Source organism: Ogataea polymorpha (genome assembly GCF_001664045.1).
Source record: "Ogataea polymorpha strain NCYC 495 leu1.1 chromosome Unknown OGAPOscaffold_7, whole genome shotgun sequence".
In the NCBI taxonomy this organism is placed as follows: domain Eukaryota; kingdom Fungi; phylum Ascomycota; class Pichiomycetes; order Pichiales; family Pichiaceae; genus Ogataea; species Ogataea polymorpha.
The window spans coordinates 599,950-619,959 of NW_017264704.1; the positions used below are offsets into that span (position 1 = coordinate 599,950).

At 40.2% G+C, this 20,010-nt stretch overlaps 12 protein-coding genes across 12 annotated transcripts; 7 read left to right on the forward strand and 5 right to left on the reverse strand.

The window, feature by feature from the left end:
* Nucleotides 1-70: 70 nt before the first annotated feature.
* Nucleotides 71-466, forward strand: OGAPODRAFT_42553 (uncharacterized protein; the record flags this gene model as incomplete). Its single annotated transcript, XM_018355437.1, has 1 exon — nucleotides 71-466. A coding segment is annotated over one exon (396 nt), but the record flags the coding sequence as incomplete, so codon positions are not given.
* Nucleotides 467-612: 146 nt separating this feature from the next.
* OGAPODRAFT_52299 (essential component of the Arp2/3 complex) lies at nucleotides 613-1,966 on the reverse strand (the record flags this gene model as incomplete). The annotated part of the gene is made up of 2 exons (XM_018355733.1): nucleotides 613-1,889; nucleotides 1,933-1,966. 2 exons carry the CDS (start codon nucleotides 1,964-1,966, stop codon nucleotides 613-615), a joined length of 1,311 nt encoding a protein of 436 aa, XP_018208828.1.
* A 460-nt stretch (nucleotides 1,967-2,426) lies between these two features.
* OGAPODRAFT_17502 (uncharacterized protein) lies at nucleotides 2,427-3,480 on the forward strand (the record flags this gene model as incomplete). The annotated part of the gene is made up of 1 exon (XM_018355156.1): nucleotides 2,427-3,480. A coding segment is annotated over one exon (1,004 nt), but the record flags the coding sequence as incomplete, so codon positions are not given.
* A 773-nt stretch (nucleotides 3,481-4,253) lies between these two features.
* On the forward strand, nucleotides 4,254-5,442 carry OGAPODRAFT_17504 (Transaldolase, enzyme in the non-oxidative pentose phosphate pathway; the record flags this gene model as incomplete). The annotated part of the gene is made up of 2 exons (XM_018355157.1): nucleotides 4,254-4,320; nucleotides 4,360-5,442. The coding sequence occupies 2 exons, from the start codon at nucleotides 4,254-4,256 to the stop codon at nucleotides 5,259-5,261; spliced, it is 969 nt and encodes a 322-aa protein (XP_018208830.1). The 3' UTR covers nucleotides 5,262-5,442.
* Nucleotides 5,443-5,460: 18 nt separating this feature from the next.
* Nucleotides 5,461-7,221, forward strand: OGAPODRAFT_78207 (uncharacterized protein; the record flags this gene model as incomplete). The annotated part of the gene is made up of 1 exon (XM_018356428.1): nucleotides 5,461-7,221. One exon carries the CDS (start codon nucleotides 5,461-5,463, stop codon nucleotides 7,219-7,221), a length of 1,761 nt encoding a protein of 586 aa, XP_018208831.1.
* Nucleotides 7,222-7,238: 17 nt separating this feature from the next.
* Nucleotides 7,239-7,988, reverse strand: OGAPODRAFT_10514 (uncharacterized protein; the record flags this gene model as incomplete). Its single annotated transcript, XM_018353218.1, has 1 exon — nucleotides 7,239-7,988. One exon carries the CDS (start codon nucleotides 7,986-7,988, stop codon nucleotides 7,239-7,241), a length of 750 nt encoding a protein of 249 aa, XP_018208832.1.
* An 11-nt stretch (nucleotides 7,989-7,999) lies between these two features.
* OGAPODRAFT_83800 (uncharacterized protein) lies at nucleotides 8,000-9,125 on the forward strand (the record flags this gene model as incomplete). The annotated part of the gene is made up of 2 exons (XM_018356737.1): nucleotides 8,000-8,031; nucleotides 8,158-9,125. 2 exons carry the CDS (start codon nucleotides 8,000-8,002, stop codon nucleotides 9,002-9,004), a joined length of 879 nt encoding a protein of 292 aa, XP_018208833.1. The 3' UTR covers nucleotides 9,005-9,125.
* A 172-nt stretch (nucleotides 9,126-9,297) lies between these two features.
* OGAPODRAFT_91309 (uncharacterized protein) lies at nucleotides 9,298-12,145 on the forward strand. Its single transcript, XM_018356998.1, has 2 exons — nucleotides 9,298-9,405; nucleotides 9,453-12,145. Exons 1-2 carry the CDS (start codon nucleotides 9,342-9,344, stop codon nucleotides 10,856-10,858), a joined length of 1,470 nt encoding a protein of 489 aa, XP_018208834.1. The 5' UTR covers nucleotides 9,298-9,341; the 3' UTR covers nucleotides 10,859-12,145.
* On the reverse strand, nucleotides 10,993-12,108 carry OGAPODRAFT_14888 (uncharacterized protein; the record flags this gene model as incomplete). Its single annotated transcript, XM_018353438.1, has 1 exon — nucleotides 10,993-12,108. One exon carries the CDS (start codon nucleotides 12,106-12,108, stop codon nucleotides 10,993-10,995), a length of 1,116 nt encoding a protein of 371 aa, XP_018208835.1.
* Nucleotides 12,146-12,233: 88 nt separating the features above from the next.
* Nucleotides 12,234-14,511, reverse strand: OGAPODRAFT_17508 (uncharacterized protein). The gene has a single exon (XM_018355158.1). It carries the CDS (start codon nucleotides 14,348-14,350, stop codon nucleotides 12,353-12,355), a length of 1,998 nt encoding a protein of 665 aa, XP_018208836.1. The 5' UTR covers nucleotides 14,351-14,511; the 3' UTR covers nucleotides 12,234-12,352.
* A 1,305-nt stretch (nucleotides 14,512-15,816) lies between these two features.
* Nucleotides 15,817-19,872, reverse strand: OGAPODRAFT_78213 (uncharacterized protein; the record flags this gene model as incomplete). Its single annotated transcript, XM_018356429.1, has 1 exon — nucleotides 15,817-19,872. The coding sequence occupies one exon, from the start codon at nucleotides 19,870-19,872 to the stop codon at nucleotides 17,992-17,994; it is 1,881 nt and encodes a 626-aa protein (XP_018208837.1). The 3' UTR covers nucleotides 15,817-17,991.
* Nucleotides 15,935-17,947, forward strand: OGAPODRAFT_35965 (uncharacterized protein; the record flags this gene model as incomplete). Its single annotated transcript, XM_018355314.1, has 1 exon — nucleotides 15,935-17,947. A coding segment is annotated over one exon (2,013 nt), but the record flags the coding sequence as incomplete, so codon positions are not given.
* Nucleotides 19,873-20,010: the final 138 nt, after the last annotated feature.

Consider the following 20,010-nt stretch of genomic DNA (forward strand, 5'->3'; position numbering starts at 1 on the left):
AAAATGTTTTTTTGCCTTTTCTTTATAATTACGTGGACCGGGTAAAAACACTGTGCATTGATGAAAAATGACTTTTGATGATATATGGCTTTCAGATGATGAAGAATACAAACCGGCTGCCACCGAAACCTATGGTCGGGATGATAATGGTCCTGTTCATGTTGATTTGTTGTCTTTGAAAAGAAAGCATGCTAGACAAGGATATTTAGATGGGATTTCGAAGGCCAAAGAAGAAAGCTTGCAGCAAGGTTTTGACGAGGGATATCCTATAGGAGCCAGGATTGGAGCGCGGGTTGGTGAGATATTGGCTCAAATGAGAAGTCTTTTGAAGTCATCAAAAATCTCAGCTGAAGACTATGATTCTGCATTCCATGAATTGAACATAAAAAAAGTACTACAAACAGACTTTTTTGATACTAAGTTAAACATGTTGGATGAGCGAAATCATCCAATAATCAGGAAATGGATGGCATTTTGCGAGTCTAAATTGGATTTGCAAAGCCGGTTTTGAGTGACTTAACGAGTAATGAGATCGATAAATTTTTTAATGACCAATATACGACAACTGATACATCAGTATTTGTCCAAGTAAACTGAACGAGTAAGGCAACTTCATGGAACGCTGAATAGAGAAAAGTTTCGAACAATGTTTGGCCCATACTCTTCGTAATCTCGTTTGGTATGACAGTAGCTTTTAAATTCTGCTGTCTGGGCCAACAACGAGCCTCCAAACCACACAGCGTTCTTTTGTCTTTTGTGTGAAATCACTTGTACAGTGACACCACTTGATTTGGAACCACTAAGACGCTCACTCTGGGCGACTCTTTCATTGACCAGCGATTTCAAATCTCTTTGCAGTCGTCTTCCGAAATCTTTGAACATAGTAGAACCACCGCTCAAAACAATATTTTTGTAAAGGTTCTTACGAACATCTATTGGGGAAGACTGAATAACCTGGTCCACGATTGTTGGAAGTGGAGTTAGGAAATCTGAAGATGCTATCTCGGGATTGAAAAATATTTCTGGTGCAAGAAATCTCTCATATCCCACATCAACCTCAATTTTAGATCTATTGACAGTTTCGACAATGTATTTGGCAAACATATCAGGATGTGAATCAAACTTGTTAAACTCCTTCACGATATCTGGACAAACGTAGCAAAACTGCTGTTTAATTTGCTCAGCAGTTTTCAGTGATGTATCCTTTTCGCCCCTTTCTCTCAGAAGAGTCTGAATAAAGCTTGTAATATCTCTTCCTGCAATTGGAATATTTTTTATCGCAGACCCAATAACATAACCTTCTGCGACAGGAATCACATGGGTCACTCCATCTCCTGAATCTATAACTGTACCTGTCAATGATCTGTCAACCACCTTGGAAGAGGTCCATGAAGCGGCGAGAGCCAAAACTGCCTGCACAGCGATATAAAGCCCGGCACAATTGAATGATTCAAACATGATTTCAGCCGTGTTTTCCCTATTCTCTGGCGGATTTAATGGTGGCTCTGTGAGAAGAAAGTAATGGTCCTCAGGTTCGCATTTTAGGTACTTGAAAATAGAGTTTTCCCAGAATCTCTCCATTTGATCCCAATTTTCGATTTGACCATGTCTTATTGGATAATTAAGTGCATAAGATGGACCCTTGGCAGCCTGCAAAGCCTCATCACCTATGAAAAAATCAAGATCCTCCATGTCCCTTTTCAATGAAAGATTCCCTCCTGAGCTCTTTCCAGAAGAAGAGCTTGTAGACGAGGTTAAAAATGAGGGTTTTGAAGGGGCAGGGGGTTTACTGGATGAACCGGAAAGTCTAGTTGCTATTGCAGTAGGAAAAACCCATGATGGAGAATCATTTCCAGCAAAACCAAGTTTGGTTAAACCGGTTCCATTATCTAACTGTTAGTAGGACATTTAATAATATGTAACTCAACATACCCATTACGACGGCCGGTGTATTGATGCTCGCCATATTTTTCTCTGGACACAATTGACTTAAAAGATTGTCTCAAATGATCACGGCAAATATTAAAGAGTCCAAGAAGGCGAAAATATTGGTGAGTATATAATCTAGATTGTGTTGATTAATCTGAATTATCTTTCCTCCGGTTTCATAATTAATTTATCATTCTGTCCTTTTCAGCAGGAGAGAGCATCACACGTGCTCATAACCTTTGGGCACAACAAAAGTTTTGTTGTAAACTAAACGGTCAAGAAGAAAGTAAAGACAAATGGTATACTTACATAGAGAGCGAATTCAAATCGTTAGGGGAATGGTACAGGCTCCTGGAAAGGAGTACTTTACTGCGAGAGCGGTAAAAAGCGTGCCTGGAAGATTGTAGGCTATTTAAGCGACAGTTTAAATAAATACGGAAAAAATATATAAGTCACGTAATAGACCATCCTACGAGCTGGCGGACAACAAAACCAACGAATGAATTCACTTGAATACTTGAAACAATGTGGCACAACTGTCGTAATAGATACGGGAGAATTTGAAACTATCAAAGAATATAAGCCACAAGATGCTACTACTAATCCCTCGCTGATTTTGGCAGCTGCCAAGAAAACTGAATACCAACAATTAATTGATAATTGCGTGGATTACGTGCTTGAAAACCAGAAAAGTTTGGACATTGAAAACAAAGCTCTGATCGCTTCCGACAGACTGCTGGTTGAATTTGGATCTAGAATATTGGAACTGATTCCTGGGAGAGTGTCCACAGAAGTTGACGCTCGACTATCATTTGACCGAAAGGCAACTGTTCGGAAAGCTCTAGATTTAGTGTCCTTGTATGAAGCTAGAGGGATATCGAAGGAGCGAGTCCTCATTAAAATTGCTGCCACTTACGAAGGAATTCTTGCAGCAAGAGAATTAGAATCCACTTATGGAGTTCATTGCAACCTCACTCTGGTGTTTTCTTTTACTCAAGCGGTAGCTTGCGCCGAGGCAGAAGTGACTTTGATTTCGCCTTTTGTAGGTAGGATATTGGATTGGTACAAAGCTAGGGAAGCTAGGCAGTATGCAAAGAATGAAGACCCAGGAGTTTTATCGGTGAAAGAAATTTTTGATTATTACAAGAAATTTGGGTATCGTACAATTGTTATGGGGGCATCATTTCGAAATGTAGACCAGATTGAGGAGCTAGCAGGCTGCGATTATCTCACGATTTCACCAAATTTGTTGGAAGCGATGGTCAAATCGAATACAAGGATCGAAAAAGTGCTTGATTCGGCAAGAAGTTCTCAGCGTTGCAAATTGGATCAATCTAGCTTTATTGATAATGAGCCAATGTTTAGGTTCAACTTGAATGAAAACCAGATGGCAACTGAAAAGCTATCTGAGGGAATAAGGAAATTCGCAAGCGACACTGAAAGTTTATTGGATCTTCTGAAATCAAGAATTCAGCAAAGGCTCAGAGATTCTAAATTATGACATCAATGAAGCAGGCTGTTAGGGTCAATCGTTTTTCTGATGAGAAAGGCTGGAGTGAAATATCTCTTATAGGAAAATATAGGAGTTTGATAATCATAGTAGATCGAGCGTACTTTATCGTCCAGTGGGTTTCAAAATTCCACTTCAGTCACAAATCTTGATTATTGGTGCGCGAGCCTCTGGGTGGATAATGAAATATGGATTATTCAGACAGAAGCCAATTATTAAAAACGGACTTTTGTTCGCAATTTCTAATCTGATTTTCGGAGAACTTTGAAGACTTTGAATTGTCCCGTAACATCTGTGCTTACCTGAGATGAGGGGTGTAACACTATGAAGGTGGGTGCAGCGATCATAATGTTTCACGTGTGAAGTATCTTATAAGCACATCCTGACATAAAGTAAGATTAAAAGTATGTTTTGACTCAAGTAGAATCCATATCGCTAAAGAACTTGCGTTCTAGCCACGTTTATTTGTCATCAGCCACACGTACTTTTTCGGATGTTGTTTTCTTTAAGATTCACGGAACATTGTCACCCAGCTGGCTCCTAAAATGGAAATGCATGTGGCAAAGTAATGGCTCCTAGGGTGGACTTCAAGGATACACTCACATTGATTGGTTGACAAGGTTACGTAAACTTGTCTCCGAAGACGAATTTGTTTACGAAGATAGCATTTATTTGTAGGTTATTGATTAGGTAAGATTTATTCAACGCAAACTGGGTGATGAATATAAATAAGCTCGGGTATTCCTCCGCAACCAGAACTTGAATTATATACGTTTCGATTGATTTCCATCAAATTATAAATTCAACAATTGCAATGAGCTCACTTGAACAACTTAAAGCCGCTGGAACCGTTGTCGTCACTGATACGGGCGAGTTTGAATGTAAGTATTACTGTTGCTTCTTGACCACTAATAATTAAGCGATCGCTAAGTATACTCCTCAGGATGCTACTACCAATCCATCTCTTATTTTGGCTGCTTCTGAAAAGCCACAATATGCCAAGTTAATTGATGTGGCAGTCGACTATGCTAAGGACAAGGGATCATCCGCCGAAGAGAAAGCCAACATTGCCCTCGACAGACTTCTCGTTGAGTTCGGTAAAGAGATCTTGAAAATTGTTCCAGGAAGAGTGTCTACTGAGGTGGATGCCAGACTTTCATTTGATAAGGAAGCAACAATCAAGAAAGCCCTTGAAATCATTGAGCTCTACAAATCCCTTGGCATTGACAAAGAAAAGATCTTGATCAAGATTGCTTCAACCTACGAGGGCATTCTTGCTGCAAGAGAACTGGAAGAAAAATACGGTGTTCACTGCAATTTGACTCTTCTTTTCTCTTTCGTCCAAGCTGTCGCATGTGCCGAAGCTAAGGTCACTCTGATCTCACCTTTTGTTGGCAGAATCATGGATTGGTACAAGGCCAAGACGGGTAAGACATACGAAGGAAAGGAAGATCCAGGTGTTCAATCTGTTACTAGGATATACAATTACTACAAGAAGTATGGTTACAAGACGATTGTCATGGGAGCCTCTTTCAGAAACGTTGGGGAGATCACTGCGCTGGCAGGATGTGACTACTTGACGATCGCTCCAAAGCTCTTGGAAGAATTGATGAACTCCAAACAGCCAGTTCCAAAGGTTTTGGATGCCTCTGCCGCTCAGTCATGCAGCGAGGAAAAAGTATCATACATTGATGATGAAGCCAAATTCAGATTCCTTCTTAACGAAGATGCCATGGCCACTGAAAAGCTTTCCGAAGGTATCAGAAAGTTCTCTGCTGACTGTGTTACCTTGCTCAACGTGCTAAAGGCTAAATTTGAGTAAATGGTATATATCAACTATGGAGGTGATTTTCTTGCTGATTGATGCTGAGAAACTAAATTTCTAAAAATTAAATATCGAGGGTGTTGAGTGTTTCTCCTATCTATTTTCATGTATTCATCCATCCATTTCCATCCATTTGATTTTTTTTTTTTTTGATCTATCGATTTTGTATAGGAATAGGTTTTTTTAAAATAAAAAAATGTGCGATTTTCGAAATCACGACAATTATGGGTTCATCAAAAGCATGAACCAGAGAGAAGTGAGCGATTTGATAGTCTGGTCACAATCGAATGGGTGTAAGATTTCGGAAAATATTGAGTTTCGTTTGTCAGCAAATGGCGTTTCTGCCTTTCTAAAAAATCCGGAACTGCCATCGGAACCTTCTGTTTTCGTCCCCACATCTATGATTATATCTCCGCGTATTGCATATTGTGAACTAGAGCTCGGTGAGTCTGCAAACCCTGTCATCGCATTGAAACTTCTGCTTTGTCGATGGAAATCAGGTCGAGAACATCAATTTGGCCCCTACATTGCGTGTCTTCCTTTACTGAGAAACATAGGCTCTCCTCTGGCCTTCAGCTCAGAGGAACTTACCTTTTTGTCTGGTACTAATATGTATCATGGAGTTCTTTTAAAAAGAAAACAACTGATAGCTGAGTACAGAAAAGCACTAAGCTATTTAAAAGTCAAGAACCCCACAAAATACGAGGACTATGATCAAGCCCAGTTCTTTAAAACAATAATGGAAGAGACTTCCAACAAATGTCAATACCCCCCTTCATTTGCATGGTTTTTATGGGCACATTTGATTGTAACCTCTCGTAGTTTCCCTTACAAGCTCATTGATCCTGAAGCTTCGAATGATTCCGTCATGCTTTTGCCCATTATTGATCTCTTCAACCATAAACCCAGATCTAAGGTCACATGGGTACCTTCATCTGCCGGTTTTGAGCTAAGGCTTCAAGGTGGTGCAGATATCAGTGGGGAGCTATTTAATAATTACGGGCCAAAAGGTAATGAAGAGCTTTTAATGGGGTACGGTTTTGCGATAGTTGATAACGAGAATGAACAGCTACAACTGACTATCGACGTCAATGGCGTATGCGAGAAATGCTTGCAGATGTGGCAAGTACCCCTTCTACAACTGAAGGAGTACACTTACCCTGTATGCGATGATGAAGCGTCGACATCTAATCAGTCAAATCCAACGAGTGTTGTGTTCTTGAGTAATAGGAGTCATATTTTACCAGATGGTCTACTGGAGCTTTTTGCAAGTAGGTGCGCAGATTTAGACGACACTCACAAAACATTGAAAGCGCTTCTCAAAGGGCTGAGTAACTTAAAATCTGCGTTAGATATTAAGTTCAAGCAAAAGCTAGATAAGTTCCAGACATTTCCTTCGACATTAAAAGGCACTGGCTATTTCGAATCGGAAGAAATGATGAGTTCTTTGCAAACAAGCTACGAAAATTCCTGCATTTATCGGCAATCTCAGCTCCACCTGTGGCTTCTGCTGAAACGAAAGCTGAAAAACTTAGAGAAGGAGCTGTTAAAACAATATCGATCTAGCATCATCACCATTGGCGACATCATGAAAAAGGAATCATTTATGCTCGATGTTGCCACCCAGTTACGGATACCTCTAGTCAAAGACGTTCTCTCATCTTATGATAAAGAGGTATTGATCAGAATCTGGGTTTTAAGGGTGACAGAGGGAGCTCAATCGCACTTCGACACAGATTGGGTTAAAAGAGAGTTTGCATCGGTCTCTCCAGTAGTGCGTTATGATGTATCGGAAGTGAGCCAAATGTATGACGACTTGAAAGAGTTCGCACAGTTGCTCAAATTGAATTCTTGGTCTCTAGAAAGTCTGACGAAAGCTGATCATGTGGTCATGCGCAATTCTTATGCTAAAGGCTCAAGTAAGGAAACCGTTTTGATACGCCCCACTAGTCTGTGACATTCGTATTAAATAAGTTAATATCTTGCGGGAATGAGTCTAATCAGGAAAATCAAAAACGCAAACGTGAGGGAGACAAACAGAATGACACGCACGTAAAACCATAGTCCAAGCCTACCTTCGCGATGGTACTTTGATAGGGTGGTGTTAACTCTATCAAATACGCTTTTAGATGATTCAAAATTATCCGATGCCTCTTTGAGTATAATTGCGTCTTCTTTAAGCATCTGTTGAAATTTTGATGCCTGGTTCTTCAATGATGACACCATCAAGGGTAGAGAGTCTATCATTTCTTTTTGGAACGACTCGTGCTTTTCATTTTGAGTCTGAGCTGTGTGAATCGAATCCAATTGTGAGGGCTCATTTCCCGTAGATAGTAATCGCTGCTTGAGAGAATCAATAGGTTCATCATTTTCCGGGGAAATGATTTGAATTGCCTGCAATGGTTCTCGATCGCTTGATTTTTCTCCTTTTGCCTCATCCACTTCGACCGTAGGCAAATAATGTAGTTTGCGTGATCGAATCTTGAAGTCCAGTTCGAACTCTATGTCCAAAAGTGATTTATGCATGTTGTGGTATTCGGATATAGAATTTGTAGATTTTCCCTCTAGTGTAAAAGACCGTCTGCGCACTGTGTTCATCACACTGATCAGTCTTTTGACACTTAAGTAAGCGGAAAGTATGTTTTTGTTGTTTGAACTAAGGTCTTGCAATTCCTTCGTCTCATTTTTAAGCTGAGCGAGCATAGCGCTTCCAGAAGTGGACATTCTAGGTTACAATGAACAAATTTGAAACAAAATATAAATTCTCGTATGTATTCATGAAAATGTTTAAATATCGAAGCAAGCTAATATGTGACCGCATATACTACTTTCACAAGGCGTTATATCATTATGACGGTACACCAAAATCGCTAGCCTATTCTGATCTTGGAAGAAGCGCTCTTGATAAAAGAATTCCGACTGTGGAGCTGGCATATGAAAGGTATTCGCCAAGATCTCCAACTGCTAACAATCCCATCATTTTTTTACATGGTTTATTTGGTTCAAAGGCAAATAACAGGACAGTATCAAAGCAGTTAGTGAATACTTTGGATAGAGACGTCTACTGTTTAGATCTAAGAAATCATGGGGATTCGCCTCATAATGAAAGACACGATTATCCTTCGCTGGCCGCAGACGTTGAACGATTTGTAGAAGATCATGGTTTAATTGATCCTATACTTATAGGGCATTCCATGGGAGCTAAGACTGCGATGGCAGTATGTTTGAGGAGACCTGAATTGTGTTCCATGTTGATTTCTGTTGACAATGCACCTGTAGATTTTACGGCAGGTGGCACAGGGTTTAGCAAGTTTGGAATCTACATAAAGCAACTGAAGAAAATACAAGACGATCCATCCTTGAAAAATCTTAAAGAATGCGACAATATTCTGGCACAGGTGGAATCAAATCTAGCTGTCAGACAGTTTCTGCTGACAAACATGAGAAAGTCGGCAAATCAATATACGAGCAGAGTTCCACTGGACATTTTGGCAAGAAGTCTTGACAACATTTCCGGATGGCCTTTCAATTATGAAATATCTAGATGGACAAGACCTGCTCTATTCATTCGTGGGAAACAAAGCCCCTACATAGCTGATGAATACCTCGCCTCAGTGGGGTTGTTCTTTCCCAACTTTGTTGTGAAGGATGTTGATGCAGGCCATTGGTTGATCAGCGAAAGACCAAAAGAATTTGTTTCATTGGTAACAAACTGGGTACAGACTACTGAAGATCGTTGATGCCGCTCCGGGGCAAGAAATTGAATATATGCATCCTTACACCGCGAGTTTTCGCTCCCGAGTCGTTCTTCTAAGTGCTTCTTCGGGTTTTAGTAGTCCATGTTTGTTTGACGGACAGACCTTGTAAACGTACTTTATCTAAAGCCATTATTGGCTTTAAATGATGTCTCCATATTGAGAATACTGCCAGCCAATTTGGAAGTATGCGTTCCATTTTACAGCTTTCCAAAAAAGCGAGCTACAATTTTAAAGCAGTCAATGTAGCATTCTACCGAATTTATCCCAGCGTGGAGTTTTTTTTTAGCTTTGTTTCCTTTTGAACAGTATAACCTATAAAATGCTGAGATCTTATCAACGCAGATTGTTCTCTTCGGCCAGAGTACTGGCTGAGGCTAGTCAAAGTAAGTATTAAAATCGTTCACTCCAGCTCAGAAACTAACCAACAAAGAAAAACATGATATTCTTGTCATTGGAGGCGGCCCCGGAGGTTATGTAGCAGCAATCAAGGCTGCCCAACTTGGATTTGACACAGCCTGTGTCGAAAAGAGAGGTAGACTTGGCGGAACGTGTCTCAATGTCGGATGCATCCCCTCTAAAGCCTTGCTGAACAACTCGCATCTTTATCATCAAATTCAACACGAGTCGAAGTCAAGAGGGATTGATATAAAGGGCGATGTCAGTCTTAATCTTCCTAAATTCATGGATGCGAAGGATAAAGTTGTCGCCCAATTAACTGGAGGAATTGAAATGTTGTTCAAAAAGTATGGTGTTAAATATTATAAGGGTGCAGCATCGTTTGTTGATGAGCACCATGTCGATATTGACCCAATTGAAGACGGTGAGAAGGCCGTTGTCAAAGCTGACAACATCATTATTGCAACTGGTTCCGAGGCCACGCCATTCCCAGGTATTGAAATCGATGAAGAAAGAATAGTTTCCTCAACAGGTTGTCTTTCTTTGTCCGAAATTCCTAAAAGGTTGGTTATCATTGGAGGAGGCATTATTGGCTTGGAGATGGGTTCTGTGTGGTCTAGATTGGGCTCGCAGGTCACTGTTCTAGAATTTCAGAATGCTATTGGTGCAGGAATGGACGGTGAAGTTTCGAAAGCAACACAGAAATTCTTGACGAAGCAAGGTTTGAAATTCAAGCTTGGTGCAAAAGTCACCAAAGGGGTCAGGGAAGGGGACCTGGTTAAAATTGAGTATGAAGACACCAAAACTGGAAAAACTGAGTCTTTGGAGGCAGATGTTTTACTTGTTGCTGTCGGTAGGAGACCCTACCTCAAGGGTTTGAATGCAGAAGCTATTGGCCTCGATATCGAGAAAAAAGGAAGAGTTGTTATTGACTCGCAATTCAAGACCAAGTTTGACCACATTAGATGTATTGGCGATGCCACTTTCGGCCCAATGTTGGCTCACAAAGCAGAAGAGGAGGGCATTGCTGCTGTGGAATACATTAAGAATGGACATGGCCACGTCAACTATGCCAATATTCCTGCAGTTATGTACTCTCATCCTGAGGTTGCCTGGGTTGGGCAAACGGAGGAACAACTGAAGGAGGCAGGCATCAAGTATAAGGTCGGCAAATTTCCTTTCATTGCAAACTCCAGGGCCAAAACTAACATGGATACTGAAGGCTTTGTCAAATTTATTGCTGATGCCGACACCGAAAGGGTTTTGGGATGTCATATCATTGGTCCAAATGCGGGAGAAATGATAGCAGAGGCCGGTCTGGCACTTGAGTATGGTGCTTCTACGGAAGACATCGCTAGAGTCTGTCATGCCCATCCAACTTTGTCGGAGGCCTTTAAGGAGGCAGCCGGTTCGGTTTTCGGTAAACCTATCAACTTCTGAAGTAAGTCATGAATCTTGAAAGCCTAGGATTTCCAATTATTATTTCCTACCTATTATTATTACAAGTATTATAGAGGAAATGAAGAGTTCCTGTTTGCAACTTTACACTTAATTGCACAAACTGTAATCTAGAGCTAACTTAAAATGTTCTGTAAATTTGAATCGAATTGGTGAAACTGAAATAAGAATCTCGTCAAGGCGATTTCATTGACAAAAAGATCGAAATTCAGTAGATAAAGTAAGTTCAGCTCCAGTTTGAATAGCTCTTCCACACTCTGTAGTCCAGTGACCTTGCAATAATAACTTTGCTTGTAGTTTTTGTCTTCGATCAACTTAAGAGACAAGCGCAAGACACTAAGCACGAGCCTGAACGCATTTAACTCATTTATCTGAAGCATTGTAGTTTTACATGCGAACCCTTCAGGTGTCTGAGGCTGTTCGAAAGGAAGCAGTGACGACGATAGAGGAGCCTTCAGGTTGAAAGTCAAATGAAATAAAAAATATGCGGAAGTCAAAAGTGTAGCCGTAGATAGGTTTGCATAATGGTGTATTCGTTCAAGGTATCTCGGTATCTGAAGTGATGGAGCTTTTTTCAGGTAAAACTTTCTAATTATCGCCGGTCCTGTATCTGGTAATCTCCTACAAAGGGTGTAGTGGTCAAGTCTGGGCTCGTTCGTTTTCATATCATCGCGACAGTAGCCCAAAACTTCCTCACTTCTCAAATTCGAGGCTCCAGAATATGAAAGAATTGAAGCGTCGCCAAAATTCAACCTTAATTTGGAACTGATTTTCAGTGGAACTTCGTACCTTTCTCGATCTTCCTTAATGTCTTGATCGCTTGCAAACTGACTCTTCGATTCAACTGCTTGCTCAGGTTCTTGTATCACTGGATGAGAGGTATTCGACTCTACGCCGTGAATCTTTGTGGGTGTAAATAAAAGCAAGTCTAGGTCTACATTAGACTCTCCCGATGTCAATTTGCTCAGCTGAACAAGGTCATCAATCAATCTATTGAAAATCGCCAAAGCTTCTATGGGCGCAAGGTCTTCAAGGTTTTTGCAGCGATTCACTTTCCCACGAAGAATCTGCTCTACTTCGATATCTTGTATCGAGTAGGTTTCATTCCCGGTTTTGCTATTGGGCTCGTTATATGTATTTGATGAACGGTTCACATTTTGGGGCTCAGTTTCTTTAGCTGGCTCATCCGATTCCACAAATGTGGGTACCTGGGGCTTGAGCTTTATGTCCATTGATAAAACAGGATTAGATTTCAGCAACTGAAGCGTGTTATGACGCTTTGCCTCGAAAAAAAGCTCCTCGTATAACGATAAAAAGATACTGTAATTAACAAAAAAAAGTACGATTTATCCTTTTTCAACCAATCTATGTACGTATGTACTCAAGAAGCTAGCGTCGCAAACCTCGAAAACTTAGAAAAACCTTTTATCGATAAAAAGCAAATTCTCATTATTATCAGTATATTACATGAGTCATTCACAGTTCGTCGTGATCCCAATCATCCTCATCTTCTTCGTCACTCGTTGGAGGCGCGTCATACAATTTAGAGGTGATAGGGTATGCAACCTTACTCAGCTTTTCCTTCTGTTCATCAAATTCATCTTTAGTTGCTGTATCAAAATTGTCTTCCAAAAACTCCAGAGCCTCGTTAATAGCATCCAAAAGAGTTTCTTTATCATCTTCTTCAAGCTTAGCTCCAAAACCATTCTCATCATTGGCTTGATTTTTGAGGGAATGGGCGTAGTTTTCAAGTGCGTTTCTGCTTTCTACCTTCTCTCTCAGCTCCTTATCTTGTTGCGCAAACTTCTCTGCTTCCTCGATTTTCTTTTCGATTTCCTCCTTCGAAAGGCGACCCTTATCATTGGTAATTGTTATAGAATTGGACTTTCCTGTTCCTTTATCAGTAGCAGAAACTTTCAAAATACCGTTAGAGTCAAGAGTAAACGTGACCTCGATTTGAGGGACGCCTCTTGGCGCAGGTGGTATACCTGTTAACTCAAACTTTCCTAACAGATTATTATCTTTGGCCATCGCTCTTTCACCTTCATAGACTTGGATCAAGACAACCGGCTGGTTATCAGCGGCAGTGGAAAATATCTGGGACTTTTGTGTAGGAATAGGAGTGTTCCTTTTGATCAATGTGGTCATGACACCTCCGGAAGTCTCAATACCAAGAGTGAGTGGGTTGACATCGATCAACACTATGTCTTCAACTCCCTCCTCGCCTGAAAGCACACCTCCCTGAACAGCAGCACCGAACGCCACAGCCTCGTCTGGATTGATGCCTTTAGAAATCTTTTTTCCATTGAAGAAATTCTCGATTAACTCTTGAACTTTTGGAATTCGAGTAGATCCACCGACGAAAACCACATCATCTATTTCATCTGGCTTCATTTTAGCGTCATCAAGAACCTGCTGCACTGGTTTCAAAGTTTTTTTGAACAAATCCATATTCAGCTCCTCAAACTTTGCTCTTGATAGAGATTCTGAAAAATCAATTCCGTCCACGAAAGAGTCAATCTCTATGCGAGTCGACATTTGAGAGGACAGTGTTCTCTTCGCTTTCTCAACCTCTCTCTTTAATTTTGCTAATGCTTTTGAGTTGTCACTAATATCAATTCCATGCTTCTTCTTGAAAACTTTGATGAAATGTCTAACAACTCTATAGTCAAAGTCCTCTCCACCCAAATGAGTATCACCCGCAGTAGCCAAGACTTCAAATGCTCCTCCAGCAATGGTGAGGAGAGAAACATCAAAAGTACCTCCACCCAAATCATAGACTATAATATGTTTTTCCTCGTCTGTCTTATCCAAACCATATGCAATAGCTGCTGCGGTTGGCTCGTTAACAATTCTCAGAACCTCCAAACCAGCAATCGTTCCTGCATCCTTAGTTGCTTGTCTTTGCGCATCATTGAAGTATGCTGGGACAGTAACGACAGCGTGGGTCACTTTCTTTCCTAGGTAGTCTTCTGCAATCTGTTTCATTTTGCCCAAAATCATGGCAGAAATTTCTTCCGCGGTGAAGGTCTTGAGTTCCCCGTTAACCTTTGCCTCCACAACCGGTCTACCATCTTGATCCTTAACCTTGTATGGCAAATGTTTGATCTCTTTCTGAATTACTTTGTCATCAAACCGGTGCCCAATCAATCTTTTGATGTCAAAAATAGTATTGGTCGGGTTTGACGCAATTTGATTCTTGGCGGCATCCCCCACTAACCTTTCATCCTCGGTAAATGCAACATAAGATGGTGTTATTCTATTACCTTGGTCATTAGGAATGATTTCAACTCTTCCAGCCTTCATAACACCAACACATGAATATGTGGTACCAAGATCTATGCCAATCACGGTTCCGTAATTTTCATTTGACTCTGCCTTGACAAACTGCTGTGTTGTTAGTGGGAGAACCACTAGCAACAGAGCATAGATGATTGCAGCACACGAGACTACCGACTTATTGAAAGTTAACATTCTCGTCGTTTAAGGGCAGATCAATTTTAGAGAACAAAGAATTTAATGCAACTGAACCTTTCTAATTGATCGTCGTATAGCGTAATAACACGGGAACCGCTCTGGTGATTTCAAATTCCAAACACTGAAAAACGTAAACCGCTTATCTTTCTCAGAGCCTTGGAAGATTGTATTATACAGAGTTACAAGAGCTTTATATATCTGCAAATATGTTACGTGTCGAATTTTCAGGAAATAGAAGTTTACATTATGAAAATGTGACACGCTGGCGTTATTGTGCAAAAATTTTGGAAAAATCTTTTGCGCCCGCAGTGAACTGTAAAAAACAAGTTTAAATTATTGGTGGCAATATTTTTTATATACGCCACTCGCAAACCTCTAACATTTGGCTCATCTGACCTCCGAGAGATGAGTTGTGAAGAATCATCTTTTGTTTGTAACTTGGTTGATGGAAGATTCTAGAATTTTTTTTTTAATTTATTTCTAAACTGGATACGATAAGCTCTTTAACATAGAAGTTCGTCGAGAGTTTTTGAAAGTTGTTCAATTCATTCTCTACGCAACGATGTACCTGATTAGAATCACGGCCGTCTCTTTATCTGGCTTTGAAGGCGAAGGATTAGGTTCCGAGTTGCAGACGGGTATATGAGCAGTGTGCAACTTGAAATCTACGTTGTTGCAGTCGCTTTACCCAGTGGCATGATAATGTTGTCCTATGAGGGCCAGGGAGGAAACATAAGTGCAGTAGCTTGTATCATTCGACTGGTAATATCAAAATAACCAAATAAAACAAAAAACAGGATATCGCCAGGATATCACCAGGATATCGCCAGTCTCCACAGCTTTAGTAACATATGCAGGAATCCTTGTGCTTATCGGACCATCATGCAGAGCCTGATATTCCACTCTCAATTTCAACACCCTTGCTGTATGCCGATGGTTGTTGTAGCTAAGTACATCAAATAGTGTAATGTTAGTTTGCGGGACTCATCTTTCGGTGATCCGACCTTTGTTTTAAAATTTCTTTTATCAGTACGTTCATCTGATAAGATCCATGAAAGTTGAAGCCTGAGTGTTTCTTTGAATCGCAACTCTGTAATAAATTGTTATTTTTCATGTACGAACGGAGCTCAAGTCAAATTATTCAAATTACTTGCTTCAATGAGCAAACTTCTTGAACCGGGTAGAAATTTGATCATCTGCTTGATTTCCGATACTTGATGATTTCATGTTTGTAATTCGACTGTCTTCTTATCTTGTTTTCGACATAATCACCAAATTAGCTTATCCGAGAATTTTAATCCAGTACTTGGCTGTGTTGCATAGGAAAAAAAATTTAATCTTAGTTTTTCAAATCACGTACAGGATATGAGATCACAAGCCAACGTTAAGTTTTCGAAGAACCATAGAAAACCATCTCTTGATATTGACCAAATTACAACCATATCTGATAGTGATGAGGAAGTTCCAGACTTAGATGAGAGTGGTGGTGAAGACAGCTCGGATAGTAATGAAAAATCAAACCTGAAAACCACTAGAAGCCGTAAAAGTGCTCGCCATCATGAGAAAGACTTTGATGATAGCTTTGTTTTTGCTTTGCATAATAATGGTCAAGAAGATAAAACCTTTGATGGATGGAATTTCGAGCTGGAAGAAAAGCAAGGCTCTCCAAACAAAGACGTAGATCTCGATAACATAATAAAAAGAAAAGGAGGACTTTCCGGCAGCATCTTGGAATTTGAAAAACACAATTCCCTCGAACAGCAAGAGGTGCAAGAAGAAAACCAAAGTTCCGATGAAGAGTTGGCCCTTGATGGTTTTGGGATGGGGGCACCCGACAACGTAGTCAGTGAACTTAGCGACACTGACAGCGATGACGGTACAGACTCCCCTGCTGGAAAAGACAACGGATCCGACGCGATTGACAGCCCTGAGGGGAGATCTGATACCCACTTGAAAATTCACTCTAGTTCCAAGAATAATATAGACGGCACTGAGATAGTGAGCGAAGATGCAGACTCTCCAGATGCTATAGCTAGCTATTTTGCCTCTGATGAAAATGCCAATTCCCCCCAATCAAAGCATGAAAGTTTTCAATCACTCAAGCTGTCGAGACCAATTTTGAAAGCATTATCAGCATTGGGGTACAGCAAACCTTCCGCAATTCAAAGTGCCTCGATACCTATCGCATTGTTGGGTAAAGATATCGTTGCAGGCGCAGTCACTGGATCCGGTAAAACGGCAGCTTACATGATCCCCATTATTGAAAGATTACTATACAAGCCTTCCAAGATGCCTTCTACTAGAGTCATTGTCTTGGCTCCCACGAGAGAACTAGCTATTCAGGTGGCAGATGTAGGTAAGAAAATTGGTCAGTTTGTCAATGGACTGACATTTGGTTTAGCTGTCGGTGGTTTGAACTTGAGGCAACAGGAGCAAGAATTGAAAAAGAGACCGGATATTGTTATCGCAACCCCAGGAAGGTTGATTGACCACATCAGAAATTCGGTCTCTTTCAACGTTGAATCTGTGGAAGTTTTGGTGTTTGATGAAGCCGATAGAATGCTGGAAGAAGGATTCCAGAAGGAACTTACTGAAATTCTTTCCCTTCTCCCTTTGAATCGTCAAACAATGCTTTTCTCAGCGACAATGAACTCAAAAATCAAATCACTCATCCAGCTTTCCCTCAAAAAGCCAGTTAGAGTCATGATAGGAGCACCAAAAGCCGCCGCTTCTGAATTGGTTCAAGAGTTCGTGAGGATTAGAAAACGTGAAACCTCAAAACCTGCTTTGCTGTTTAACATTCTTTCTGAAATGGACGGTCTACATAGTAGAATTATTGTTTTCGTTTCAAGGAAAGAGATGGCACATAGGTTACGGATTTCTCTAGGTCTTCTGGGTCTTAAGGTGTCTGAGCTTCATGGTTCATTAACGCAGGAGCAAAGACTAAAAGCCATTGTTGACTTTAAGAACTTGACTGTTCCAATACTTATCTGCACTGATCTAGCAGCAAGAGGCCTTGATATACCCAAAATTGAACTTGTCATAAACTTTGACATGCCAAAGACATACGAAATCTATCTACATAGGGTTGGAAGAACTGCTAGAGCAGGTAGAAAAGGATTATCCATATCTTTCGTTGGCGAAAGCTCTCAGGACAGGAATATCGTGAAGGAAGCCATTAAACAGGTTGAGACTGAAAATTCTGGAAAAGCCATTGGAAGAAGTGTTAATTGGGAAGATGTCGAGAAGATTCATCGCATTCTGCAAGAAAAAGAATCTGTCATATTAGATGTGTTGAATGAGGAAAAGCAGGAAAAGGAGCTTCTCAAGGCCGAGCAAGAAATCAAAAAAGGTGAAAACATGCTCAACTTCGAGCAGGAAATCAAGTCAAGACCCAAACGAACCTGGTTCATGACCTCCCAGCAGAAGAAAAAAGAATCAGGCGGGCTGAATCCGGAGAATCAGAAAGGCAAAAGATTGAACAGCAAAAAACGCAAAGCACAGGAAGCCCAAGAGATTTCTGAACGAGTCTACAAGAAGACGAAAAACGACCGCTTACATTCAAAGTCGCTCTCAAAAAGACTGAAAGGTAAAAGTGCCAAGCGCTGAAGATAAACATGTTAAACCTTTCATTTAGTCTAAGTGAAATAGAACCTGCTATTTATCTCGGTCAGATCTTCTGATGATCTAGGTTTGACGTTTTCCACAGAGGCCTTGTTATAATGATTCAAGTGATCACTTTGTTTGACTGAAAGCTCAAGAAATTGAGCTTGTTTTCTTATGCTAGAAAGCCAAAAGATTTGTTGCTCCGTATCATGTGATAGTCTTGTCGAATTTGAAAACAGCATTCGAAGGCCATCCAGCCAAATATATAAGTCATCTATCGTATTGACATAAAATGAAAATAATCCTTTGTTTTTAAGTTTTATGTCTATCCGATTGACTTGTATCCTGCTTTCAATGCTAATCAGATTTGACTTCTCGATGTTTTTTGTCATTGGCTGGTAAGTAATCTCCGAAATTTGACTGAACTCAATTCTCGCACCATCCTTGTCGATATTCGGTTTCTTGTCAGGCCTCTTGGAAAATTCCTTATAAAGTATGGCCCTGTGATTGGTGGACAATATCAAAAAGTAATAAGGCGAGTTTCTATTACTTCCGTTTGGACCTATTGGATTTACAGATAAAACCCAGGTGCCTTTTGAGAGTGCTAATAGATGTTGATCCTTGACGAAACCAATTGTCTCATCGTACATAATTTTGTTGAATTCATCACAATTTTTGTTCCACCATTCTTGATTATCATTTTTAATCTTTCCCAACTCGGTATGTCTGAATGCTGTGTAATCCATGTTTCTGAGACCGTCTATTGCGTCTTCAAATTGTTTGAGTTCCACCAAGTGATCAAAGTGGTCAAATAGGTGAGCCACGTGATGTAGCAATACCCGTATGTCATCTGCATCAGCTTTAAATGAATCCCAGAAGTCTATAGAGCAAAGAAAGAGCACTTCAAAAAGCTCTTCGCTGAATCGAATGGGCATATTTATAAGCCTGCTATGCGAGAGATTATCTGGATCCATTGCTGAGGCGATGCCTCTAGCTAGTTCATATAGAGAATTTGGAGGGATCGGCTTATTGAATAATTGATGCTCAGCAAACTGTTTTCGGAATACCATACTTGGATTCGAAAACAATGAAATGACATGAAGAGCTGATAACAGTGTCAATTTTGAAACATTATCTAGAATCTCTTCGTTGACATGTGGTAGTTCATCATTTTTCTTGCGGTTGAAACCTTCATTGAAATGATTTACTGCCATTTGAACGTCACGTATAAGATTTGAGTGCGTCTTATCATTGGGATCAATCGAGCAGTTAGAAAGATATGAGTAAACGAGCTTCGTAATCTTCAAAAAATGTTTCCAACTTTGATTTCGCGTCAATTCGTCCTCATAAACGGTTGGGATTTTGCATAGATTAGAAAATGTATTCTCTTTCATTAACTTAGCCATGAACTTGATCAGCAGCTCGTCATTTTGCAACTCAAAAACACGTAGCAGGAATTTCGAAAGTAAATCTATGATGAGTAAAATAGATGTTATATCTGAGTCAACTAGCTTATGACAAACGAGTTCCAAGATAGAGTGACCCGATAATATGTAAACCATTATTGAAATAAAGGTTGATTTTCTCCCGTGAAATGGACCCGAAAGAAAATACAAGAAAATAGTGACCAGTGACTGTATAATCTCCACGTCCTGGTCAGCAGTTAGGTTAACTTTCATTGGAACCTCAAACAAATTCAATGTCAGATATTCGTCTAGCATTTCAGACTGTGGTGCGCATTCAAGAATCTTGGCGAGTGTTTTAGTAAAGGAAAGGCGATCAAAATTATCGTCATTCATGGCAACGTTAGATAGCGCTACAAGATACTCTTGAGCCATCTTCTCGTTTATACCCTCCACGTTCAATTTGACAGCCTCAAGCTTGCTATAAATTGCATTGCAATTCATTGGCATGTTAAATAAATCAGTTTAGTCTGCGGAAAAAATTGCTAGGCATATTCATTGATTCCACTATTCTAACAAGATCTTCAGAAATTTCCGAAAATATATAGTATGACAAAATCCAGCCAGCCATCTTTGATTTGAATTAAC

Coding starts and splice junctions, on each gene's coding strand:
- OGAPODRAFT_91309 (XM_018356998.1), top strand. CDS start 9,342: ATGCTGAGATCTTATCAACGCAGATTGTTCTCTTCGGCCAGAGTACTG. Junction 9,406..9,452: donor ACTGGCTGAGGCTAGTCAAA/GTAAGTATTAAA, acceptor TAACCAACAAAG/AAAAACATGATATTCTTGTC.
- OGAPODRAFT_17508 (XM_018355158.1), bottom strand. CDS start 14,350: ATGTTAACTTTCAATAAGTCGGTAGTCTCGTGTGCTGCAATCATCTAT.